The following is a 27,332-nucleotide window of genomic DNA, read 5'->3' as shown; positions in this document are numbered from 1 at the left end:
CTATTTCTTGATTTCTTTTGCGTCGCACTTTTACCGATGTAATTTGTTTTTGCTGTTTCATTTTAAATTTAATTTAAAAAGAGCTTCGATTGATAAAAAAAAATCTAGATTTGAGTGGTCGGTCATTAGATTTATTTTTTACTTAATGAAACAAATTTTATTTACTTTTAAATGTTAATTGTGGTTCTGAAAAGAACCGATTTCATTTTTTTCTTCTTTTTAAACGATGAAAGAAAAAACTTCTCTATTTTGAACTTGTGTATTTGGTGACGGCTTTGGTACCTTCAGAGACTGCGTGCTTTGCCAATTCACCAGGCAACAAGAGACGAACCGCTGTTTGAATTTCCCGGCTCGTAATCGTCGAACGCTTGTTGTAATGCGCAAGACGAGAAGCTTCAGCGGCGATCCGTTCAAAGATATCATTAACGAAACTGTTCATGATGCTCATCGCCTTGCTCGAAATACCGGTATCGGGGTGTACTTGCTTCAATACCTTATAAATATAGATTGCATAGCTTTCCTTCCTCCTGCGCTTCTTTTTCTTGTCGCTCTTCGAAATATTCTTTTGAGCTTTTCCAGCCTTTTTCGCTGCTTTACCGCTTGTCTTTGGTGGCATATTTTTTAATATTTCTAATCTTAATAAAGAAAAAAAAAACACGACACAAACGAACTGTAATACGCACAACGAACACAAAATATACCTGTCAACTTGAAAGTTCAAGCTAAAATCATGGTGCACTATTCAATTCAATTCAAATACGTTTATTCAAAATAAATTACATTTCAAAAGGGATTTTGATAAAATATATACAAGATATTTATAACTTAATCTACGAGTCCGGACTGTTTTAGGCTTTTGGCCTCTTCAGTCAAGGAAATGGATGAATGTTGTGTGGGAGTGTGTGTGTCGTCGGGTGGTGAGTGAAAGAGTGAGAAGTTTGGGGCTCGTAGGAAGCTGTGGATGTGGATGTCGTCGTGGGTGTCTTGTCGGTGTCGTCAGTGGCGTCTCATTGTGAGGGGCGTCTCTTCAACGAGAAGTTGAAGATTGTCGGGCAGGTCGGGGTACAGCGCTGAGAGAAGCGCCGTGGGTGGATGGGGCAGTTTTCTTCTGGGGATCCGGGGGACTCGGTTGCGAAGAGTGTTGTCGCGTGTGAGAAACTTATGTGAAGTGTTGAGTGTGTTTTGGGCAATTGTGTTGTTGTTGTTGAGTGTGCGTTTGATGTAGTTTTGTTGGAGTTTGTGAAGACGGTCTGTGATGGGGGTGGTGTTTGTGTCCTGGTGGAGGGAATTGCTGGCGTGGAAGCGGTCGAGGCGGTGAATTCGGCGAAGGATTTGTCGTTCGCATGTGGCAATGCGATGTGTCTTGGTGTGTGGGAGAGATGCGTAGATGGGGGCTCGGTACTCGATGACGGGTCGGATGAATGTGTTGTAGGTGTGGAGAAGAGTGCGGGAATGGCACCCTTGGAAGTTTCCCATGAGATGGCGGAGGAGGTTGGATCGGTTGCGGACTTTCTTGAGCGTGTTCTGGAGGTCGGTGTCGAGTGAGCATGTGTGTGTGTAGGTGATTCCTAGGTACCTTGTGGATGGCACAAGGTCGATGGGTGTGTTGTCGAGTGTGATGGTGATGTCGCGTGGGTCGAATTTCTTGTTTCGTGTGAGGTTGGGGTGTTTGAAGAGGATGGCGGTGGATTTTGTGGGGTTGATCTTCACTCTCCACTTGCGAGTCCATGTGGAGATCTGGTTGAGGAGGGGCTGCAGGGTCCTGGAGGCTGAGGCGGCGGTGGTCCGGGATGTCCAGAGGGCGGTGTCGTCGGCGAAGAAGCGGGTTTTGGTCTGGTGAAGATCTGAAACAGGAAAATCAGAACTGTAAAAAATGTAAAGAATGGGCGACAGAACGGAGCCTTGAGGGACCCCGGAGAGAAGGGGGACGGGATAAGAAAAGGAATTTTGGACTTTGACTTTGCAGGAGCGGTTTGAGAGAAAAGAGTCGATTAATTTGATGAAGTTGAGGTTGATGTTGTGGGAAAGAAATTTTTTTTTTTTTTTGCACTACTTGTTAAAAATGTTTTATATACGAATTTACTCCGAATCAAGACCCCACCTTTTAGTATAATCATCCAGTCAGAAATACGACTTCTCTATAAGTAACCGTATAAATACGAAGCCAGAAACGCAACTTTAGTCATTCGCAGTCGCAGTAGTAGCATACAAGTTATACGCGCAGCATATTCTTATAGTTTATTTTGACTTTTCCATAAACTACGAAAACCACCATCATATCAACATGTCTGGACGTGGAAAAGGAGGAAAGGTAAAAGGAAAAGCCAAGTCTCGTTCGAGCAGGGCCGGTCTTCAGTTTCCTGTTGGAAGAATACATCGTTTACTTCGTAAAGGTAATTACGCCGAACGAGTCGGTGCCGGTGCTCCAGTTTATTTGGCGGCTGTGATGGAATATCTTGCCGCTGAAGTTCTTGAATTGGCTGGAAATGCTGCTCGTGACAACAAAAAAACTCGTATTATTCCACGTCATCTTCAATTGGCCATCAGAAATGACGAAGAATTAAACAAGCTCCTTTCCGGTGTGACAATCGCTCAAGGTGGTGTTTTACCCAACATCCAGGCGGTCCTTTTGCCGAAAAAAACCGAAAAGAAACCATAAACAGCTAACTGTTGTCTCTCTAGTTGCTGTGAGAAGCAGCAAGCTACAAAAAAATAATAATATCGGCCCTTCTCAGGGCCATCATTTTTTTAACAAATAAAAAAAAGAATCACAAACTTTTTTTAAAGAGTAAATAAACATACCTACTTAAAGTTACATAAAACTTGGCAAAAATTTATTGCACGATTTAAAAAAAAAAGAGCACTCAAGATGTTTTATTTTCTTAATAGTTTAAAAGCAGGTAAATTTTTATTGCCTCTCCTAGACGGCGAGCTACACGCCGCGCCGGTGGGGGGCTAGCTAATCCATGTATATCGGTTAGGCTTTGATGTTTTCTTTCTTTAGTGGTAATTATTATTTATCTCTGAAAAGTCAAAATTCATCCCTTTAAGGAAAAGCATACGATTGATTAAACAACAAAGTCATAAAAACCACACAACTTTATTTGTTACATTTCCTAGAAATATAAAAACAGTTTGGAAATCAAACATTTATTATACTGGTGGTTTAACTGAGAGCCTTGTGATACGTACTTTTTTCATTTGTTTAGAAATATTTTTGTGGTTCTGAAAAGAACCGTTTTTTTTCGTCGAAAATTAAAATGCGATGAATAGTAGAGAGTAGATTGATGTAACTAACGATGAGGAAGAAACATAAAAACCAAACAATGCTGGTATACCGGTATTGTCGTCGCCTCGTAGTCTCATAGATAAAACATAGGTTATAAAAAAAACTTAACCGCCAAAACCGTAAAGTGTACGCCCTTGACGCTTCAAAGCGTAAACGACATCCATGGCGGTGACGGTTTTACGTTTTGCGTGTTCGGTGTAGGTGACGGCATCACGAATGACGTTTTCGAGGAATACCTTCAGGACACCTCTGGTTTCTTCGTAAATGAGACCGGAGATACGTTTCACTCCTCCACGACGTGACAATCTTCTGATCGCGGGCTTCGTGATGCCCTGGATGTTATCACGTAAAACTTTACGATGACGTTTTGCTCCACCTTTTCCCAATCCCTTTCCACCTTTGCCACGACCGGTCATTTTGAATGATTATTGATTCAAATTAAGCTTTGTTTCACAAAAGAAAACGACACAGATTTGACTGCTTCGTCGAAAACAACTACCTGCTCGCCAGATTAGTCAACTCATTTTATAGTTTAGTTTCGCTCCGCCTCTTAAGTTACTTTTTTGACCAATCAGATAACGCATAGTGTCACCCTAGTTAATAAAATACGGCGAAAAATTTTGTTGCAGGGTCATATGAACCGTCGCCGTTGTTAGTGACGTACGTAGGTGTTTATGTGTGTGTATGTGTAGTTGAGGGATAAAGAAGTAGTCAAAAAAATGGCCCGTACCAAACAAACTGCTCGTAAATCGACCGGTGGAAAAGCTCCACGAAAACAGCTTGCCACTAAGGCAGCAAGAAAAAGCGCACCCGCCACTGGAGGAGTGAAAAAACCTCATCGCTACAGGCCCGGTACAGTGGCACTGCGTGAAATTCGTCGTTATCAGAAAAGCACCGAACTGTTGATTCGTAAATTGCCCTTCCAACGCTTGGTCAGGGAAATAGCCCAGGATTTCAAGACCGATCTTCGTTTCCAAAGTTCTGCCGTTATGGCACTCCAAGAAGCGAGTGAAGCGTATCTTGTCGGACTTTTTGAAGATACAAATTTATGTGCCATCCATGCAAAACGCGTCACCATCATGCCTAAAGACATCCAACTGGCAAGACGTATTCGAGGAGAACGAGCTTAAAATGAAAAAATAAACAAAAAAAAAAACGGTTCTTTTCAGAACCACAAAATTGTTTACAAATGAAAATGTTTCGCAATATTGACAGTAATTAAAGTAATAGTACGCGGATCATAATGAATTTTAAACTCTGTCAAACAATAAAAACAATGATGCTTTTATTTATGATTGTTCGCTCTGGTTAAGGGTAGGTAAACAAATCGTTTTAATTGATCGGTACTTCAAGAACGGCGGCGGCATCAAAAGAATTTAATTTATTTAAGTAGGTACCATAAAAATGAGTAAAGTTAAATATCGAATAAAGTCATAAAAGTGGTTAGGTAGGTGAGGAGGGATAATGCGTTTTTAGCGCCGACACCCTACAGACATTATCGTTTGTTTGTTTGTATAAATTAATAATTATATTTCGATTTAGGTATATGCAGATAGGTGTGAAAACTTTTTTTTATTTGTATAGAAATTAATTTGTGGCCCTGAAAAGGGCCATTTATGTATGCCCTCGACGGCCTTAAACAGTCGATAATCCAGGACGTCACCACCATCATCATCATCATCATTATCATCATCATCGGTTCGTAGTCGACGACGACGAAGACGACGACAAATGAGATTATTGCCATAGCTCACTTCTTTCTTTTAGGAGAAGCAGGAGATTTCTTCGCTTTAGCAGATATAGCCTTGGCGCTTTTTGGTTTCGGTGCCTTAGGTTTCTTCGTTGGACCGGCCTTATTTGATTTCTTTGCTTTCGAAGGTGATTTCGGCTTTGATGAAGCTGTTGCCGCAACAGCTCTACCTGTAGAGGAAGCAGCGGTTGTTTTCTTCTCAGCGCCGACAGAAGCGGCCTTTTTTGCTTTCGCGACGGCTACGCTCTTCTTTTCGGCTGCGACTTTTTTCGCTTTTGGCGAAGATGGTTTCTTACCGGTTTTTGGTGCCGAAACGGCGGAACGTTTTCCAGTGTTTTTTTTAACTTTTGAAACTGCTGAGGATTTTTTCTTTCTTTCGCCAGTAGCAGCGGCTGCCGCGGCGGCAGCAGCTCTAGCAGCAGAAGCAGCAGCAGCAGCTCTGGCCTTTGCACCACCACCGGAGGCGGACGAGGAAGCAAGTTTAAACGATCCAGAAGCTCCCTTACCTTTCGTCTGAACCAAAGAACCAGAAGCGACGGCGCCTTTTAGATACTTCTTGATAAATGGTGCAACTTTCTCGGCATCTACCTTGTAATTGGCGGCGACGAATTTTTTTATAGCTTGAAGAGAAGAACCACCACGTTCCTTTAAACCCTTAATAGCGTTATTGACCATCTCGGAAGTGGGAGGATGAGAAGGTTTGGCTCTAGGATTTTTTGCTTTCTTCTCCTTTTTAGCATGATGATGAACTTGAGGTGAAGTCGTCGAAGCAGCAGCATTAGCCGATGCGGATTGATTTTCTACGTCTGCCATTTTTTTCTCGTATTCTCGTATTATTATTATGACAGCAGAATAGATATATACTTGATAGGTAGTATATAGTAGGTAAATATAAACCTAAACGAACCAACCAACACAATTCGAATACACGAGCGCTCAAACTAAAGATATTTTCGCGCCACGACTAAGTTTTTATTGCCTAGAAAATAAACCCGACCGCGGACTAAACAAACACCACGCTCGCCAACATTAAAATTATCGGGGCCTCACACTAGACTTTGGCGTGATGACATCGTTCCTTTTTGACGATCGTCAATGTTTTCGAGCCGACGACAAAACCAATTTTGAAAAAAAGATTTTTCCTATATATTCTGAAATTTATATCAACGAAACGACTATTCTCAGGACCTAGTGACGTCCTTACAGACGCTCGCCGTACCGACGACTTATTCGCGGTTAAAGAGAACATCAAACTGCGACGTCGTCGACAGATACTTACTGGGTAAACGTGAAAAGTTGGTCTTTGGTCTGTCGAAAGTCTAATCTATCCTCTACCGAATGCCAATAAGAATTTTTTTAAATACTTTTGTTTTTGTGCGGAAAAATTCTTTCAAAACAGTCGATGCACGAAACGAAACCAACTACGAAACCGGAACTTTTTGGAAGATGACGGGCCCCAGGAGTCATTAGGGTACATTGAATGCAAACATTAAAAAAAAAATAGTTGTTTATGTTTTCTAAAAGTTTTTTCTATACTTTGGTCTTGATAAAAACAACGAAATCTCAAAAAACATTCGAAGATGCAAACGTTTGATGTAAACTGTTGTATGATAGAAAATGTCACAATAAAAACGTTTATTTTATTAATATTTGTTGTTTTAGTATACTTATAACTTTACCGATGTTTCATTATTGTACAATACTCTATTTTATAAATAAAATGCATTTCTAAATAGAAACAAATTTGATTCGTTTCGTTGCAATGCGTTGTCATCTATACGTTCTAACTATTAGCAACATTCACTGAAAACTATTTTTAAACTTATCAATTTTGTATTTCAATTTCAATTTCAATAGTTAGTTCTATCCACCTACGTAATACAAATTCTGTCACTTTACACAAACACAAAAATGTGTTATAGTGAAGAATATGTAGGTAGTTAGTTACCAACCTATACACGTTAAAATATACTTTGGTTTTATTTGTTTGCATCTTACTGTTTTGTTTTTCTTTACCTAAAGTAAAAACCAAAATTCAACTTGGAACCAAAATTATTATAGAAAAGAACAACAACAACAACAACAACAACAACAACAACAACAACAACAACAACAACAACAGATGACAATGTAGTTTACTTCTTTCGTTTATATGAGATGCTTTTTTTCAAGTGACACTTCACAAATTGTAAATTCTACTAAAACAGATATACCTAATGTCTGTTTGTCTCTTTCTCTCTCTCTCTTGCACTCAGTAATAAATTGGTACTTTTTAATAAATTAATAATACCTAGATAATAGGAAACTCTTTCCTTCGATGTCGACAATGGCGCGCGCGTATAAAATAAAAATAATTATAACTTGGAAGATAATTTAAAAATTATCACTAAAATATTTTTATTTATTTGCCTACGCAATTAGATAGAAATTTGGTAGAAATCTATTTTTACTAATTTGGATGATTTTTGATATATGAACCGAATATTTGATTGCATGTTTCAACAATAACTAAGATTAAATTCTCGAAACGTTTTACGTGGCGTATCATAATCTATTTTGCATTTAGATTAAAAAAAAGTATGTAATGTTTTGGTTAAGCACAAACGTGTTTCTAACTGTTTTTTTTTGTGATTTGAAGTAAAAAAAGTCATATACAAAATGAAAATTTTAAATATGATAGAAAGACAGATTGATAGATTAAGTAGTTTAAGTTTACTAGATATAGATAGTTTAAGTTTAATCTGGTTTTTTTTAATTCTTAAGCACACAACGTCAAAGAAGTTAATTAAAATGTTGCCAAATGTTTATAAATATTAGATCATTTGTCTGCTGATCTACTTAATTCATAAACCGAGTAAGTATTGTAGACTTTATTGAATCAATAAAAAATTTACAACTTTTGATGAAACAAATATGTTTTTTATAAAAAATATTTATAGTGTTAATTTGAAGATATTTAAAAAAATAATATTTGTTACAAATTTTTATTTTATTAACAAAAATTGAAATAGTCATTACAGAACGCCACCGAGTTACTTTAAAATTGAAGAGGATAATTAATAAATAAGTTTATTAAAAAATCGAGAAATATTTGTTTGAATAAGATAGATTTATACAAATTCATTATTGTTTTAAAAATTAGTAAACATGGTTTTCTTTATCTGTAGATATTATAGCTAATAAAGATGCGTAAATTTTCTAGATCAGGCAACTAACATTTTAAGCATTGTCATAAAATTGTCATTTTTTGACTATTTTTCATTTGGAAGTATATTAAGTATTTAATATAAATACTTTTTTTTTGTTTTAATCAGTTATTATTAATTCTATTACATTTATTTTTTTGTTTTGTTTTTACTTTCCAATATTAAAGCTTCTGTACTAATAATATTAGCTTTGTTTGCGTAGGATATTTAGGACTAATCCTAAATTAGTCCAAGACTCATTTAAAGCGCATGTGCGGTTCTGAACCAGCTATGGATTATCGTTTACCACAAACAATAATATACCGTTGTCAAGTATGCAGTAAATGTTTAAAAATCGGAAAACCGCAAAAAATTATCACACATTTATAAAAGAGAAACATTGGTACAAAAAAGTGTAAAATGTAAAAAACTACTCATTTTCACATTCACAAAAGTTATTTTACAAATAATTTCGATTTAGTAATATATTAAATAAATCTCAATAATAAAATAGACAGTAAAGCACCAAAACACGAGAGTAACAAAGACAAAACCGCTTTCGTCAACTGCGCAAGTCTAGAACTAAAAATCTTTGATCGAATGAACATGAAGATCGTTTGGACTGGTTCTGAACTGATCCGGTATCTAGGTTATATTCTCGACCGTGAACGACGGCCTGTAACTAAAAGTTCAGGTTTTTTTCTCATATGTACTGTGCATGCAATTAATGCCAGAACAAGCTCATCGATCGCTATCGTGAACAAAGCTTTTGATTCCCTATCTGTATACCTATGACTAAACGTAATTATCATAGTAAGATATTATTTTATTTATCTGTTTAAGGTTTGAGTATAATTGTACAAGTACAAGTATAGAGTTAAGAAGATAAAGTCAGGTTAGGTCAGGTCAGATCAGGTCGGGTCGGGTCGGGTCAAGTCGGGTCGGGTCGGGTCGGGTCGGGTCGGGTCGGGTCGGGTCGGGTCGAGTCGAGTCGAGTCGAGTCGGGTCGGGTCGGGTATTAGAGAGGGGTATTGAAAATGAAGAAATATAAGCAAAAACTTATAAGTGTGCAGAGGAAACTCCTTCGGCCCACATCTTGACTACGCACTCGCGAAGGGTAAGATAGCCACGGGAATGCTGAGATCTCTCGTATGTCGGCGGAGCGCGTTGTCAATTGACAACAAGCTCTTGTTGTACAAATCAGTGATCCGACCTACCATGACTTATGCTTCTGTGGCTTGGGCGTTCGCGCCCTGTAAGACTCGGATGCATAAGTTACAAACTTTCCAAAACAAATTTCTCCGTCAAGCATTCAACGCCCCGTGGTTTGTTCGCAACAACCAATTGCACCGAGAGGCGAAGATGCCGACGATGGAGGAATTCTTCCGTGAGACCGCCGAGCGAGCCTTTTCGAAGGCGGAAGCCCACCCGAACCCCCTGGTGCGAGAGGCCGTTGACTACGACGAAAACGGTCCGTCCAGATGCAAGAGGCCAAGGATGGCTCTCTTGTGATCGAAAAATGCCTTCTCACTCAGATCTTCCGAATCTGGTAAGCATCAAATGTCATTGCCACATTTATCTGTCGCAGCTCTTTTCAGATTCCATCAAATGGATCACTTCGGGGGAATCCCCGGAGCGCCCTCTTCTTTTCTTCTGGCGCCATGCAAACCGGCATGGCTACCCAGCGTGCGTTCAGGTATGAAGGACCAATGGTTCCGATCCCTAAGGTGACGCGAGGGGTTTTAGTGGGTATTGTCGGCTTGCACATTTACCGACCGAGTCCCACATAACCAGACCTAGTCTGGTATGCGTAAAAGCATTTCCCCTCAGATAATAGCAGAGGTCGCTTCTGGCTTCTATCGCCTTTCAAATTAAAGACAGTAGGAAGGTACTTGATAGAACAGGCAACAAGCATAAAGTGATAGAGCAATCTATCACGGCATGGCAAGCCAGATGGGACAACAGTTCCAAAAGAAAATGGACGCATCGCATCGTCTTATCTCGAACATAAGTCGGTAGATGGAAAGGAGAAAACCTGTGAGACAGGTAAATTACTACCTAATACAGTTTTTAATAGGACATAAGGCTTTTCTGTCATATCTACACCGTATGCATCGAGCAGATGATGACCGCTGTGTATACTGCAACGAGGAAGATACAGCCGAACATGTGTTTTTCGAAAACATGTGTTTTATCAACGCGATGCCATTCGATAGAAGTGGGAATTACAAATAAGTAATAAACTTATACATGATAATCTAGTTGAAAAAATGCTCGAGAACAATGAGCATTGGAGAACAGTACAGAAATTTACAGAGGAGATTTATAAAACTAAGAAAATGGGGGAAGAAGGAAGAAATCAATGTTCGAAAAGCTCTGATTCTTCGTAAACGAAAAGACGTAGAAAAATGCCCGCTGAGGGACCTAGATCATCTGCCGTAGGAGGCGGCCAGAAGATGTCTTGGGAACCAGCGTGCACGATCTAAGAACGGAGGCGCTAATTCCTGGAGAAAAAGAATAAGCTTTCACTCCTGACGGTATGGTCAGGTCAGGTCAGGTCAAGTGGCTGAGATGGGTGGCTTAGATTCTATACATTAGATATACCTTTTTCATTGCCTAGTATGGTTGAAAGTGTATTTTGGACATTTAAAAAAACCATACAAATCTTAAGAATGCATCAAGTTCAAGAAAATCTAAGAATGCTTCTCCTGTAGAAATGTCATAAAAAGATATTGGAAGATTAGAAATAATAGTTGTCTGAGATAGTTCAAGCATTAATAATTTTAAAATAGCAAACACATTATATCTTTGATCAAGTTTTGGGTATGGGAAAAAATTGACAAAAACACATTTTCTGAGCACAGAAGCTCGCCGGAAAAACGAAAACTGAACAATGTAAGGAGCTGTTTTAGCGCAATTCTTTAGATTTTATACGACAATTTAAAAAAAGTAAATTTTAGTCTATTTTCCAATTTAAGAAAAAAATACACTGGAAAAAATATAACGAAAATTTTCAAGATATCACAGCTCTAAAAAACTTGGTTTAAAAAGTTACCAGAATTGACCCACATGGATGGGATTCCAAACCCCGATTAACCAAGTGTATGTAATAAAAAGGTAGTTATAGTAAAAAGTAATCAAAAAATTGTTTTGCTAAATTATTGTTTTCTATGTGAGGCCATAAATTAATCATTCCACTCTTGTATATAGTTTTATAAATCGAATTTATAACAAACATTTAGGGTAGATATCTACTATAAAAGATTTGTTAATTTTATTAATTTGTAGTTAATTTCTTTGAGGAAAGTACTATTGATCTATTTATTTTTTATAATTATTAATAATAACTATTAGTGTACCTATTAATAGCGCAAAGTTGTACCTTTGTCGATTGAAGCATTTTCTCAAAATCGACAATATAAATTTGCGCTCGCAACACACATACACAAAACTTTTTCTGAATCTCCAAGTATTAACAATATACCATAATATTCAGAACAAAACCATGTAACAATTTATTAAAATTGGCAATTATTTATTTTCTGTTTACTCGTTGTTACTAGTAACTATAGCTAGTTACAAAAATCACTGGACATTTGATTTCAAAAAAAAAAAAATAATAATAATAATAAAAAATAAACAAAATGGGAGAACAAGCGTTTTTTTCAGTTATGTCGCTTTAAAGCGACAAAGTGACAGTTTTGGAGAAACGTCAACCTTACGTTGCTAATATAGACATTATAATATGTAATAATTATAAATGACAGCACAACAACTTATACTTATTTTAAGAAATCCGCGTCTTAATTATGCACCCAAATATAATACTAAATATTAAACTAAAAAGGATGTACAAACGAGAGAATGTTATAAATATTTTTTAAATTTCTAATTTAAGAGTTCGTCGCTGCTCCTTTCAGATTCCATCAAATGGATAACTTCGGGGGAAAACCCGGAGCGCCGTCTTCTTTTTTTTCTAAGGCAACACGGCATGGCATGGCTGCCCAGGGTGCGTTCAGGAATGAAGAACCAATGGTTCCGATTCCTCAGGTGAAATTGAATTCGTATCAGAATATGTAGTATTGTTTGTAATGTAATAACTAAAAAAAATGAAATTAAGACATATAGAAGAAACACTAAAGAGAGTTAAGAATTTGATTAATCCGAGATGTTACTTTCCTGCTATTTCTTGATTTCTTTTGCGTCGCACTTTTACCGATGTAATTTGTTTTTGCTGTTTCATTTTAAATTTAATTTAAAAAGAGCTTCGATTGATAAAAAAAAATCTAGATTTGAGTGGTCGGTCATTAGATTTATTTTTTACTTAATGAAACAAATTTTATTTACTTTTAAATGTTAATTGTGGTTCTGAAAAGAACCGATTTCATTTTTTTCTTCTTTTTAAACGATGAAAGAAAAAACTTCTCTATTTTGAACTTGTGTATTTGGTGACGGCTTTGGTACCTTCAGAGACTGCGTGCTTTGCCAATTCACCAGGCAACAAGAGACGAACCGCTGTTTGAATTTCCCGGCTCGTAATCGTCGAACGCTTGTTGTAATGCGCAAGACGAGAAGCTTCAGCGGCGATCCGTTCAAAGATATCATTAACGAAACTGTTCATGATGCTCATCGCCTTGCTCGAAATACCGGTATCGGGGTGTACTTGCTTCAATACCTTATAAATATAGATTGCATAGCTTTCCTTCCTCCTGCGCTTCTTTTTCTTGTCGCTCTTCGAAATATTCTTTTGAGCTTTTCCAGCCTTTTTCGCTGCTTTACCGCTTGTCTTTGGTGGCATATTTTTTAATATTTCTAATCTTAATAAAGAAAAAAAAAACACTACTTGTTAAAAATGTTTTATATACGAATTTACTCCGAATCAAGACCCCACCTTTTAGTATAATCATCCAGTCAGAAATACGACTTCTCTATAAGTAACCGTATAAATACGAAGCCAGAAACGCAACTTTAGTCATTCGCAGTCGCAGTAGTAGCATACAAGTTATACGCGCAGCATATTCTTATAGTTTATTTTGACTTTTCCATAAACTACGAAAACCACCATCATATCAACATGTCTGGACGTGGAAAAGGAGGAAAGGTAAAAGGAAAAGCCAAGTCTCGTTCGAGCAGGGCCGGTCTTCAGTTTCCTGTTGGAAGAATACATCGTTTACTTCGTAAAGGTAATTACGCCGAACGAGTCGGTGCCGGTGCTCCAGTTTATTTGGCGGCTGTGATGGAATATCTTGCCGCTGAAGTTCTTGAATTGGCTGGAAATGCTGCTCGTGACAACAAAAAAACTCGTATTATTCCACGTCATCTTCAATTGGCCATCAGAAATGACGAAGAATTAAACAAGCTCCTTTCCGGTGTGACAATCGCTCAAGGTGGTGTTTTACCCAACATCCAGGCGGTCCTTTTGCCGAAAAAAACCGAAAAGAAACCATAAACAGCTAACTGTTGTCTCTCTAGTTGCTGTGAGAAGCAGCAAGCTACAAAAAAATAATAATATCGGCCCTTCTCAGGGCCATCATTTTTTTAACAAATAAAAAAAAGAATCACAAACTTTTTTTAAAGAGTAAATAAACATACCTACTTAAAGTTACATAAAACTTGGCAAAAATTTATTGCACGATTTAAAAAAAAAAGAGCACTCAAGATGTTTTATTTTCTTAATAGTTTAAAAGCAGGTAAATTTTTATTGCCTCTCCTAGACGGCGAGCTACACGCCGCGCCGGTGGGGGGCTAGCTAATCCATGTATATCGGTTAGGCTTTGATGTTTTCTTTCTTTAGTGGTAATTATTATTTATCTCTGAAAAGTCAAAATTCATCCCTTTAAGGAAAAGCATACGATTGATTAAACAACAAAGTCATAAAAACCACACAACTTTATTTGTTACATTTCCTAGAAATATAAAAACAGTTTGGAAATCAAACATTTATTATACTGGTGGTTTAACTGAGAGCCTTGTGATACGTACTTTTTTCATTTGTTTAGAAATATTTTTGTGGTTCTGAAAAGAACCGTTTTTTTTCGTCGAAAATTAAAATGCGATGAATAGTAGAGAGTAGATTGATGTAACTAACGATGAGGAAGAAACATAAAAACCAAACAATGCTGGTATACCGGTATTGTCGTCGCCTCGTAGTCTCATAGATAAAACATAGGTTATAAAAAAAACTTAACCGCCAAAACCGTAAAGTGTACGCCCTTGACGCTTCAAAGCGTAAACGACATCCATGGCGGTGACGGTTTTACGTTTTGCGTGTTCGGTGTAGGTGACGGCATCACGAATGACGTTTTCGAGGAATACCTTCAGGACACCTCTGGTTTCTTCGTAAATGAGACCGGAGATACGTTTCACTCCTCCACGACGTGACAATCTTCTGATCGCGGGCTTCGTGATGCCCTGGATGTTATCACGTAAAACTTTACGATGACGTTTTGCTCCACCTTTTCCCAATCCCTTTCCACCTTTGCCACGACCGGTCATTTTGAATGATTATTGATTCAAATTAAGCTTTGTTTCACAAAAGAAAACGACACAGATTTGACTGCTTCGTCGAAAACAACTACCTGCTCGCCAGATTAGTCAACTCATTTTATAGTTTAGTTTCGCTCCGCCTCTTAAGTTACTTTTTTGACCAATCAGATAACGCATAGTGTCACCCTAGTTAATAAAATACGGCGAAAAATTTTGTTGCAGGGTCATATGAACCGTCGCCGTTGTTAGTGACGTACGTAGGTGTTTATGTGTGTGTATGTGTAGTTGAGGGATAAAGAAGTAGTCAAAAAAATGGCCCGTACCAAACAAACTGCTCGTAAATCGACCGGTGGAAAAGCTCCACGAAAACAGCTTGCCACTAAGGCAGCAAGAAAAAGCGCACCCGCCACTGGAGGAGTGAAAAAACCTCATCGCTACAGGCCCGGTACAGTGGCACTGCGTGAAATTCGTCGTTATCAGAAAAGCACCGAACTGTTGATTCGTAAATTGCCCTTCCAACGCTTGGTCAGGGAAATAGCCCAGGATTTCAAGACCGATCTTCGTTTCCAAAGTTCTGCCGTTATGGCACTCCAAGAAGCGAGTGAAGCGTATCTTGTCGGACTTTTTGAAGATACAAATTTATGTGCCATCCATGCAAAACGCGTCACCATCATGCCTAAAGACATCCAACTGGCAAGACGTATTCGAGGAGAACGAGCTTAAAATGAAAAAATAAACAAAAAAAAAAACGGTTCTTTTCAGAACCACAAAATTGTTTACAAATGAAAATGTTTCGCAATATTGACAGTAATTAAAGTAATAGTACGCGGATCATAATGAATTTTAAACTCTGTCAAACAATAAAAACAATGATGCTTTTATTTATGATTGTTCGCTCTGGTTAAGGGTAGGTAAACAAATCGTTTTAATTGATCGGTACTTCAAGAACGGCGGCGGCATCAAAAGAATTTAATTTATTTAAGTAGGTACCATAAAAATGAGTAAAGTTAAATATCGAATAAAGTCATAAAAGTGGTTAGGTAGGTGAGGAGGGATAATGCGTTTTTAGCGCCGACACCCTACAGACATTATCGTTTGTTTGTTTGTATAAATTAATAATTATATTTCGATTTAGGTATATGCAGATAGGTGTGAAAACTTTTTTTTATTTGTATAGAAATTAATTTGTGGCCCTGAAAAGGGCCATTTATGTATGCCCTCGACGGCCTTAAACAGTCGATAATCCAGGACGTCACCACCATCATCATCATCATCATTATCATCATCATCGGTTCGTAGTCGACGACGACGAAGACGACGACAAATGAGATTATTGCCATAGCTCACTTCTTTCTTTTAGGAGAAGCAGGAGATTTCTTCGCTTTAGCAGATATAGCCTTGGCGCTTTTTGGTTTCGGTGCCTTAGGTTTCTTCGTTGGACCGGCCTTATTTGATTTCTTTGCTTTCGAAGGTGATTTCGGCTTTGATGAAGCTGTTGCCGCAACAGCTCTACCTGTAGAGGAAGCAGCGGTTGTTTTCTTCTCAGCGCCGACAGAAGCGGCCTTTTTTGCTTTCGCGACGGCTACGCTCTTCTTTTCGGCTGCGACTTTTTTCGCTTTTGGCGAAGATGGTTTCTTACCGGTTTTTGGTGCCGAAACGGCGGAACGTTTTCCAGTGTTTTTTTTAACTTTTGAAACTGCTGAGGATTTTTTCTTTCTTTCGCCAGTAGCAGCGGCTGCCGCGGCGGCAGCAGCTCTAGCAGCAGAAGCAGCAGCAGCAGCTCTGGCCTTTGCACCACCACCGGAGGCGGACGAGGAAGCAAGTTTAAACGATCCAGAAGCTCCCTTACCTTTCGTCTGAACCAAAGAACCAGAAGCGACGGCGCCTTTTAGATACTTCTTGATAAATGGTGCAACTTTCTCGGCATCTACCTTGTAATTGGCGGCGACGAATTTTTTTATAGCTTGAAGAGAAGAACCACCACGTTCCTTTAAACCCTTAATAGCGTTATTGACCATCTCGGAAGTGGGAGGATGAGAAGGTTTGGCTCTAGGATTTTTTACTTTCTTCTCCTTTTTAGCATGATGATGAACTTGAGGTGAAGTCGTCGAAGCAGCAGCATTAGCCGATGCGGATTGATTTTCTACGTCTGCCATTTTTTTCTCGTATTCTCGTATTATTATTATGACAGCAGAATAGATATATACTTGATAGGTAGTATATAGTAGGTAAATATAAACCTAAACGAACCAACCAACACAATTCGAATACACGAGCGCTCAAACTAAAGATATTTTCGCGCCACGACTAAGTTTTTATTGCCTAGAAAATAAACCCGACCGCGGACTAAACAAACACCACGCTCGCCAACATTAAAATTATCGGGGCCTCACACTAGACTTTGGCGTGATGACATCGTTCCTTTTTGACGATCGTCAATGTTTTCGAGCCGACGACAAAACCAATTTTGAAAAAAAGATTTTTCCTATATATTCTGAAATTTATATCAACGAAACGATTATTCTCAGGACCTAGTGACGTCCTTACAGACGCTCGCCGTACCGACGACTTATTCGCGGTTAAAGAGAACATCAAACTGCGACGTCGTCGACAGATACTTACTGGGTAAACGTGAAAAGTTGGTCTTTGGTCTGTCGAAAGTCTAATCTATCCTCTACCGAATGCCAATAAGAATTTTTTTAAATACTTTTGTTTTTGTGCGGAAAAATTCTTTCAAAACAGTCGATGCACGAAACGAAACCAACTACGAAACCGGAACTTTTTGGAAGATGACGGGCCCCAGGAGTCATTAGGGTACATTGAATGCAAACATTAAAAAAAAAATAGTTGTTTATGTTTTCTAAAAGTTTTTTCTATACTTTGGTCTTGATAAAAACAACGAAATCTCAAAAAACATTCGAAGATGCAAACGTTTGATGTAAACTGTTGTATGATAGAAAATGTCACAATAAAAACGTTTATTTTATTAATATTTGTTGTTTTAGTATACTTATAACTTTACCGATGTTTCATTATTGTACAATACTCTATTTTATAAATAAAATGCATTTCTAAATAGAAACAAATTTGATTCGTTTCGTTGCAATGCGTTGTCATCTATACGTTCTAACTATTAGCAACATTCACTGAAAACTATTTTTAAACTTATCAATTTTGTATTTCAATTTCAATTTCAATAGTTAGTTCTATCCACCTACGTAATACAAATTCTGTCACTTTACACAAACACAAAAATGTGTTATAGTGAAGAATATGTAGGTAGTTAGTTACCAACCTATACACGTTAAAATATACTTTGGTTTTATTTGTTTGCATCTTACTGTTTTGTTTTTCTTTACCTAAAGTAAAAACCAAAATTCAACTTGGAACCAAAATTATTATAGAAAAGAACAACAACAACAACAACAACAACAACAACAACAACAACAACAACAACAACAACAGATGACAATGTAGTTTACTTCTTTCGTTTATATGAGATGCTTTTTTTCAAGTGACACTTCACAAATTGTAAATTCTACTAAAACAGATATACCTAATGTCTGTTTGTCTCTTTCTCTCTCTCTCTTGCACTCAGTAATAAATTGGTACTTTTTAATAAATTAATAATACCTAGATAATAGGAAACTCTTTCCTTCGATGTCGACAATGGCGCGCGCGTATAAAATAAAAATAATTATAACTTGGAAGATAATTTAAAAATTATCACTAAAATATTTTTATTTATTTGCCTACGCAATTAGATAGAAATTTGGTAGAAATCTATTTTTACTAATTTGGATGATTTTTGATATATGAACCGAATATTTGATTGCATGTTTCAACAATAACTAAGATTAAATTCTCGAAACGTTTTACGTGGCGTATCATAATCTATTTTGCATTTAGATTAAAAAAAAGTATGTAATGTTTTGGTTAAGCACAAACGTGTTTCTAACTGTTTTTTTTTGTGATTTGAAGTAAAAAAAGTCATATACAAAATGAAAATTTTAAATATGATAGAAAGACAGATTGATAGATTAAGTAGTTTAAGTTTACTAGATATAGATAGTTTAAGTTTAATCTGGTTTTTTTTAATTCTTAAGCACACAACGTCAAAGAAGTTAATTAAAATGTTGCCAAATGTTTATAAATATTAGATCATTTGTCTGCTGATCTACTTAATTCATAAACCGAGTAAGTATTGTAGACTTTATTGAATCAATAAAAAATTTACAACTTTTGATGAAACAAATATGTTTTTTATAAAAAATATTTATAGTGTTAATTTGAAGATATTTAAAAAAATAATATTTGTTACAAATTTTTATTTTATTAACAAAAATTGAAATAGTCATTACAGAACGCCACCGAGTTACTTTAAAATTGAAGAGGATAATTAATAAATAAGTTTATTAAAAAATCGAGAAATATTTGTTTGAATAAGATAGATTTATACAAATTCATTATTGTTTTAAAAATTAGTAAACATGGTTTTCTTTATCTGTAGATATTATAGCTAATAAAGATGCGTAAATTTTCTAGATCAGGCAACTAACATTTTAAGCATTGTCATAAAATTGTCATTTTTTGACTATTTTTCATTTGGAAGTATATTAAGTATTTAATATAAATACTTTTTTTTTGTTTTAATCAGTTATTATTAATTCTATTACATTTATTTTTTTGTTTTGTTTTTACTTTCCAATATTAAAGCTTCTGTACTAATAATATTAGCTTTGTTTGCGTAGGATATTTAGGACTAATCCTAAATTAGTCCAAGACTCATTTAAAGCGCATGTGCGGTTCTGAACCAGCTATGGATTATCGTTTACCACAAACAATAATATACCGTTGTCAAGTATGCAGTAAATGTTTAAAAATCGGAAAACCGCAAAAAATTATCACACATTTATAAAAGAGAAACATTGGTACAAAAAAGTGTAAAATGTAAAAAACTACTCATTTTCACATTCACAAAAGTTATTTTACAAATAATTTCGATTTAGTAATATATTAAATAAATCTCAATAATAAAATAGACAGTAAAGCACCAAAACACGAGAGTAACAAAGACAAAACCGCTTTCGTCAACTGCGCAAGTCTAGAACTAAAAATCTTTGATCGAATGAACATGAAGATCGTTTGGACTGGTTCTGAACTGATCCGGTATCTAGGTTATATTCTCGACCGTGAACGACGGCCTGTAACTAAAAGTTCAGGTTTTTTTCTCATATGTACTGTGCATGCAATTAATGCCAGAACAAGCTCATCGATCGCTATCGTGAACAAAGCTTTTGATTCCCTATCTGTATACCTATGACTAAACGTAATTATCATAGTAAGATATTATTTTATTTATCTGTTTAAGGTTTGAGTATAATTGTACAAGTACAAGTATAGAGTTAAGAAGATAAAGTCAGGTTAGGTCAGGTCAGATCAGGTCGGGTCGGGTCGGGTCAAGTCGGGTCGGGTCGGGTCGGGTCGGGTCGGGTCGGGTCGGGTCGGGTCGAGTCGAGTCGAGTCGAGTCGGGTCGGGTCGGGTATTAGAGAGGGGTATTGAAAATGAAGAAATATAAGCAAAAACTTATAAGTGTGCAGAGGAAACTCCTTCGGCCCACATCTTGACTACGCACTCGCGAAGGGTAAGATAGCCACGGGAATGCTGAGATCTCTCGTATGTCGGCGGAGCGCGTTGTCAATTGACAACAAGCTCTTGTTGTACAAATCAGTGATCCGACCTACCATGACTTATGCTTCTGTGGCTTGGGCGTTCGCGCCCTGTAAGACTCGGATGCATAAGTTACAAACTTTCCAAAACAAATTTCTCCGTCAAGCATTCAACGCCCCGTGGTTTGTTCGCAACAACCAATTGCACCGAGAGGCGAAGATGCCGACGATGGAGGAATTCTTCCGTGAGACCGCCGAGCGAGCCTTTTCGAAGGCGGAAGCCCACCCGAACCCCCTGGTGCGAGAGGCCGTTGACTACGACGAAAACGGTCCGTCCAGATGCAAGAGGCCAAGGATGGCTCTCTTGTGATCGAAAAATGCCTTCTCACTCAGATCTTCCGAATCTGGTAAGCATCAAATGTCATTGCCACATTTATCTGTCGCAGCTCTTTTCAGATTCCATCAAATGGATCACTTCGGGGGAATCCCCGGAGCGCCCTCTTCTTTTCTTCTGGCGCCATGCAAACCGGCATGGCTACCCAGCGTGCGTTCAGGTATGAAGGACCAATGGTTCCGATCCCTAAGGTGACGCGAGGGGTTTTAGTGGGTATTGTCGGCTTGCACATTTACCGACCGAGTCCCACATAACCAGACCTAGTCTGGTATGCGTAAAAGCATTTCCCCTCAGATAATAGCAGAGGTCGCTTCTGGCTTCTATCGCCTTTCAAATTAAAGACAGTAGGAAGGTACTTGATAGAACAGGCAACAAGCATAAAGTGATAGAGCAATCTATCACGGCATGGCAAGCCAGATGGGACAACAGTTCCAAAAGAAAATGGACGCATCGCATCGTCTTATCTCGAACATAAGTCGGTAGATGGAAAGGAGAAAACCTGTGAGACAGGTAAATTACTACCTAATACAGTTTTTAATAGGACATAAGGCTTTTCTGTCATATCTACACCGTATGCATCGAGCAGATGATGACCGCTGTGTATACTGCAACGAGGAAGATACAGCCGAACATGTGTTTTTCGAAAACATGTGTTTTATCAACGCGATGCCATTCGATAGAAGTGGGAATTACAAATAAGTAATAAACTTATACATGATAATCTAGTTGAAAAAATGCTCGAGAACAATGAGCATTGGAGAACAGTACAGAAATTTACAGAGGAGATTTATAAAACTAAGAAAATGGGGGAAGAAGGAAGAAATCAATGTTCGAAAAGCTCTGATTCTTCGTAAACGAAAAGACGTAGAAAAATGCCCGCTGAGGGACCTAGATCATCTGCCGTAGGAGGCGGCCAGAAGATGTCTTGGGAACCAGCGTGCACGATCTAAGAACGGAGGCGCTAATTCCTGGAGAAAAAGAATAAGCTTTCACTCCTGACGGTATGGTCAGGTCAGGTCAGGTCAAGTGGCTGAGATGGGTGGCTTAGATTCTATACATTAGATATACCTTTTTCATTGCCTAGTATGGTTGAAAGTGTATTTTGGACATTTAAAAAAACCATACAAATCTTAAGAATGCATCAAGTTCAAGAAAATCTAAGAATGCTTCTCCTGTAGAAATGTCATAAAAAGATATTGGAAGATTAGAAATAATAGTTGTCTGAGATAGTTCAAGCATTAATAATTTTAAAATAGCAAACACATTATATCTTTGATCAAGTTTTGGGTATGGGAAAAAATTGACAAAAACACATTTTCTGAGCACAGAAGCTCGCCGGAAAAACGAAAACTGAACAATGTAAGGAGCTGTTTTAGCGCAATTCTTTAGATTTTATACGACAATTTAAAAAAAGTAAATTTTAGTCTATTTTCCAATTTAAGAAAAAAATACACTGGAAAAAATATAACGAAAATTTTCAAGATATCACAGCTCTAAAAAACTTGGTTTAAAAAGTTACCAGAATTGACCCACATGGATGGGATTCCAAACCCCGATTAACCAAGTGTATGTAATAAAAAGGTAGTTATAGTAAAAAGTAATCAAAAAATTGTTTTGCTAAATTATTGTTTTCTATGTGAGGCCATAAATTAATCATTCCACTCTTGTATATAGTTTTATAAATCGAATTTATAACAAACATTTAGGGTAGATATCTACTATAAAAGATTTGTTAATTTTATTAATTTGTAGTTAATTTCTTTGAGGAAAGTACTATTGATCTATTTATTTTTTATAATTATTAATAATAACTATTAGTGTACCTATTAATAGCGCAAAGTTGTACCTTTGTCGATTGAAGCATTTTCTCAAAATCGACAATATAAATTTGCGCTCGCAACACACATACACAAAACTTTTTCTGAATCTCCAAGTATTAACAATATACCATAATATTCAGAACAAAACCATGTAACAATTTATTAAAATTGGCAATTATTTATTTTCTGTTTACTCGTTGTTACTAGTAACTATAGCTAGTTACAAAAATCACTGGACATTTGATTTCAAAAAAAAAAAAATAATAATAATAATAAAAAATAAACAAAATGGGAGAACAAGCGTTTTTTTCAGTTATGTCGCTTTAAAGCGACAAAGTGACAGTTTTGGAGAAACGTCAACCTTACGTTGCTAATATAGACATTATAATATGTAATAATTATAAATGACAGCACAACAACTTATACTTATTTTAAGAAATCCGCGTCTTAATTATGCACCCAAATATAATACTAAATATTAAACTAAAAAGGATGTACAAACGAGAGAATGTTATAAATATTTTTTAAATTTCTAATTTAAGAGTTCGTCGCTGCTCCTTTCAGATTCCATCAAATGGATAACTTCGGGGGAAAACCCGGAGCGCCGTCTTCTTTTTTTTCTAAGGCAACACGGCATGGCATGGCTGCCCAGGGTGCGTTCAGGAATGAAGAACCAATGGTTCCGATTCCTCAGGTGAAATTGAATTCGTATCAGAATATGTAGTATTGTTTGTAATGTAATAACTAAAAAAAATGAAATTAAGACATATAGAAGAAACACTAAAGAGAGTTAAGAATTTGATTAATCCGAGATGTTACTTTCCTGCTATTTCTTGATTTCTTTTGCGTCGCACTTTTACCGATGTAATTTGTTTTTGCTGTTTCATTTTAAATTTAATTTAAAAAGAGCTTCGATTGATAAAAAAAAATCTAGATTTGAGTGGTCGGTCATTAGATTTATTTTTTACTTAATGAAACAAATTTTATTTACTTTTAAATGTTAATTGTGGTTCTGAAAAGAACCGATTTCATTTTTTTCTTCTTTTTAAACGATGAAAGAAAAAACTTCTCTATTTTGAACTTGTGTATTTGGTGACGGCTTTGGTACCTTCAGAGACTGCGTGCTTTGCCAATTCACCAGGCAACAAGAGACGAACCGCTGTTTGAATTTCCCGGCTCGTAATCGTCGAACGCTTGTTGTAATGCGCAAGACGAGAAGCTTCAGCGGCGATCCGTTCAAAGATATCATTAACGAAACTGTTCATGATGCTCATCGCCTTGCTCGAAATACCGGTATCGGGGTGTACTTGCTTCAATACCTTATAAATATAGATTGCATAGCTTTCCTTCCTCCTGCGCTTCTTTTTCTTGTCGCTCTTCGAAATATTCTTTTGAGCTTTTCCAGCCTTTTTCGCTGCTTTACCGCTTGTCTTTGGTGGCATATTTTTTAATATTTCTAATCTTAATAAAGAAAAAAAAAACACGACACAAACGAACTGTAATACGCACAACGAACACAAAATATACCTGTCAACTTGAAAGTTCAAGCTAAAATCATGGTGCACTATTCAATTCAATTCAAAATACGTTTATTCAAAATAAATTACATTTCAAAAGGGATTTTGATAAAATATATACAAGATATTTACAACTTAATCTACGAGTCCGGACTGTTTTAGGCTTTTGGCCTCTTCAGTCAAGGAAATGGATGAATGTTGTGTGGGAGTGTGTGTGTCGTCGGGTGGTGAGTGAAAGAGTGAGAAGTTTGGGGCTCGTAGGAAGCTGTGGATGTGGATGTCGTCGTGGGTGTCTTGTCGGTGTCGTCAGTGGCGTCTCATTGTGAGGGGCGTCTCTTCAACGAGAAGTTGAAGATTGTCGGGCAGGTCGGGGTACAGCGCTGAGAGAAGCGCCGTGGGTGGATGGGGCAGTTTTCTTCTGGGGATCCGGGGGACTCGGTTGCGAAGAGTGTTGTCGCGTGTGAGAAACTTATGTGAAGTGTTGAGTGTGTTTTGGGCAATTGTGTTGTTGTTGTTGAGTGTGCGTTTGATGTAGTTTTGTTGGAGTTTGTGAAGACGGTCTGTGATGGGGGTGGTGTTTGTGTCCTGGTGGAGGGAATTGCTGGCGTGGAAGCGGTCGAGGCGGTGAATTCGGCGAAGGATTTGTCGTTCGCATGTGGCAATGCGATGTGTCTTGGTGTGTGGGAGAGATGCGTAGATGGGGGCTCGGTACTCGATGACGGGTCGGATGAATGTGTTGTAGGTGTGGAGAAGAGTGCGGGAATGGCACCCTTGGAAGTTTCCCATGAGATGGCGGAGGAGGTTGGATCGGTTGCGGACTTTCTTGAGCGTGTTCTGGAGGTCGGTGTCGAGTGAGCATGTGTGTGTGTAGGTGATTCCTAGGTACCTTGTGGATGGCACAAGGTCGATGGGTGTGTTGTCGAGTGTGATGGTGATGTCGCGTGGGTCGAATTTCTTGTTTCGTGTGAGGTTGGGGTGTTTGAAGAGGATGGCGGTGGATTTTGTGGGGTTGATCTTCACTCTCCACTTGCGAGTCCATGTGGAGATCTGGTTGAGGAGGGGCTGCAGGGTCCTGGAGGCTGAGGCGGCGGTGGTCCGGGATGTCCAGAGGGCGGTGTCGTCGGCGAAGAAGCGGGTTTTGGTCTGGTGAAGATCTGAAACAGGAAAATCAGAACTGTAAAAAATGTAAAGAATGGGCGACAGAACGGAGCCTTGAGGGACCCCGGAGAGAAGGGGGACGGGATAAGAAAAGGAATTTTGGACTTTGACTTTGCAGGAGCGGTTTGAGAGAAAAGAGTCGATTAATTTGATGAAGTTGAGGTTGATGTTGTGGGAAAGAAATTTTTGGATGAGACCATCGTGCCAAACACGGTCAAATGCACGTTCGACGTCCAAGAAGACGGCTAGTGTGCACTGGCCGAGATTGGCACTCCGGGTTGAGTCGGTGAAGAGTTCGAAAGTGGGGTCGGAAGTGGAGCGATGGGGGCGAAAACCGAATTGTTCAGGGGGCAGTAGGTTGTTTTCTTCGAGAGTGTGTCGGAGACGAGAGGCAAGAATTGTTTCGAAGATTTTTCCCAGAATGTTGAGGAGAGAGATGGGACGATAAGAAAGTGGGTTGTTGGGGTCTTTGTTGGGCTTGGGAATCATGATGGTGGTGGCTTCTTTCCATGGGGTTGGAAAGTGACCGGAATTGAAGCAAGAATTGTAAATTGTGGTGATGGATGTGATGGCTGTGTCAGGGAGATGTTTGAGAAGAATGGGTTTGATCTGGTCTGGTCCTGGGGCTTTCGAGTTTTTCAGCCGGATAATGAGGGCTTTGATCTCGTCGTCGGTGGTTGGAGCGGTCAAGTCCGGGTTGTCGGGTGGAAAGTCTGGGTCGGGGTCTGGGTCGAGGTCAGCGTCGTAGTCAAGTCGGGGGAGGTTTTGCCTGAAACGGAGAGTGTTGTTAGTGACTGTGTTAAAAAAGTGTTGGTTGAAATGTGGGTCATTGGGGACTTGGTGGATGTTTTGGAGGGTAGCAGCAAAACAATTTGCTTTGTCTTGTGGGGTGTTAAAAATGGTGTTGTTGACTGACAAATGGTGGATGGGGTGAGATTTTCGGCCTGTGAGTGAATTGAATTTGTCCCAAAACTTTTTACCGTCTCGGTAATCGAGGGAGCTACAACTGTTTGACCAGTGGGCAAGACGAAATTGGTTGATGTCACGTCTTATTTGTGCATTGAGACGGTTAAAGACAGTTTTGAGGACTGGAGATCTGGTTTGCACGAATTCGCGATAAATTCGGCGTTTGACTCGGATGAGGGCAAGGATTTGAGGGGGCAATGGTTTGCGATTTGTTGGAATGTGTTTGATGGGTACAAAAAGTGTTTGAGCTTGTTTGATGAGTTGTGTTAGTTGTGTTACTTGTGTGTCAATGGTGTTGGGGTCAAGTGTGTCGTCAATGTGTGGGAGGTTGTTTGTGATGTAATTTTGAAAGTCGGTCCAGTTTGTGTTGTTGAAATCGAAAATGGGGATGTGCGTGGGTCGCGGTTGGGGGCCTTGAAGTGTGAAGTTTGAGACAAGAGGGAGATGATCGGAGGTGACTGTGGTGCCAATGAAAGAGTCTGTGTTTGTGATGTGTGTGAGATTATCGGTCACAATGATGTGGTCTACGATCGATGTGCCAACGTGATTGATGAGTGTGGGAAATTGATTTCGAAGACGACAAAGAGGAAGAGTGTTGAGAGAGCGTGTGAGGTGTCTGCCGTTTGTGTTTGAAATTGTGTCACCAAAATCGGTGTGTCGAGCGTTGAAGTCTCCGAGAATGACTGCGTGTCTGAATGTGGAAGTGTAATCGAGGAGTTGGGTACTGACGGTTTCGAGAGGAGGATTGTAATAACAAATAAACAGAATGTTTAAATTGTTAATGTGAATGGTGGCTGCAACGGCTTGAAGGTGGTCAAGATGAGGGGGTAAGATGTGTTGAGATGAAGCGAGTGAAGTTGAGACAAGAAGTGTGACGCCGTGTTTGGCTCGGGTTGTGGGGCTGGGTTTGTTGTAGGAGTGGAAGCCTGTGATGTTTACGGGTCGTTTGGATTGTGTCTCTGTGATTGCTGCGATGTGAATTTGGTCGATGTGTAGAAAATGTCTCAAGGAGGCAAATTTACGAGAAATCCCTCCCGTATTGACTGTGGCGAAATTCAGAGAAGCCATTTTTGAAACGGGGGCCAGAAGGATTCACC

At 38.3% G+C, this 27,332-nt stretch overlaps 3 protein-coding genes across 4 annotated transcripts; all 3 read right to left on the bottom strand.

Annotated features, from left to right (window-relative positions):
* Positions 1–184: 184 nt before the first annotated feature.
* On the bottom strand, positions 185–27,303 carry LOC103312145 (probable RNA-directed DNA polymerase from transposon BS). 2 transcript variants are annotated; one of them, XM_064358452.1, is made up of 3 exons: positions 24,998–27,303; positions 1,577–1,844; positions 185–1,524 (listed from the first exon to the last, which is right to left on the bottom strand). In XM_064358452.1, the coding sequence occupies exons 1-3, from the start codon at positions 27,301–27,303 to the stop codon at positions 997–999; spliced, it is 3,102 nt and encodes a 1,033-aa protein (XP_064214522.1). In that variant the 3' UTR covers positions 185–996. The 2 variants fall into 2 exon arrangements, with proteins under 2 accessions (XP_064214522.1, XP_064214523.1); XM_064358453.1 differs by lacking the exons at positions 185–1,524; positions 1,577–1,844 and adding an exon at positions 23,605–24,945.
* On the bottom strand, positions 3,224–3,804 carry LOC135266961 (histone H4-like). Its single transcript, XM_064358456.1, has one exon. It carries the CDS (start codon positions 3,703–3,705, stop codon positions 3,394–3,396), a length of 312 nt encoding a protein of 103 aa, XP_064214526.1. The 5' UTR covers positions 3,706–3,804; the 3' UTR covers positions 3,224–3,393.
* Positions 14,238–14,818, bottom strand: LOC135266960 (histone H4-like). Its single transcript, XM_064358455.1, has one exon. The coding sequence runs from the start codon at positions 14,717–14,719 to the stop codon at positions 14,408–14,410; it is 312 nt and encodes a 103-aa protein (XP_064214525.1). The 5' UTR covers positions 14,720–14,818; the 3' UTR covers positions 14,238–14,407.
* Positions 27,304–27,332: the final 29 nt, after the last annotated feature.

Source organism: Tribolium castaneum, chromosome 8, assembly GCF_031307605.1.
Source record: "Tribolium castaneum strain GA2 chromosome 8, icTriCast1.1, whole genome shotgun sequence".
Lineage (NCBI taxonomy): Eukaryota > Metazoa > Arthropoda > Insecta > Coleoptera > Tenebrionidae > Tribolium > Tribolium castaneum.
Note: the sequence above shows the minus strand (reverse complement) of the source record. Positions and strands in the feature narration are given on the sequence as shown.

Excerpts from the sequence above, each read along its gene's own strand:
- LOC135266961 (XM_064358456.1), bottom strand. The coding sequence starts at position 3,705 with ATGACCGGTCGTGGCAAAGGTGGAAAGGGATTGGGAAAAGGTGGAGCA.
- LOC135266960 (XM_064358455.1), bottom strand. The coding sequence starts at position 14,719 with ATGACCGGTCGTGGCAAAGGTGGAAAGGGATTGGGAAAAGGTGGAGCA.
- LOC103312145 (XM_064358452.1), bottom strand. The coding sequence starts at position 27,303 with ATGGCTTCTCTGAATTTCGCCACAGTCAATACGGGAGGGATTTCTCGT. Across the intron at positions 1,845-24,997 it reads GACCTTGTGCCATCCACAAG|ATCTTCACCAGACCAAAACC; the intron begins GTACCTAGGAAT and ends TTCCTGTTTCAG. Across the intron at positions 1,525-1,576 it reads GACCTTGTGCCATCCACAAG|AACACGCTCAAGAAAGTCCG; the intron begins GTACCTAGGAAT and ends ACCGACCTCCAG.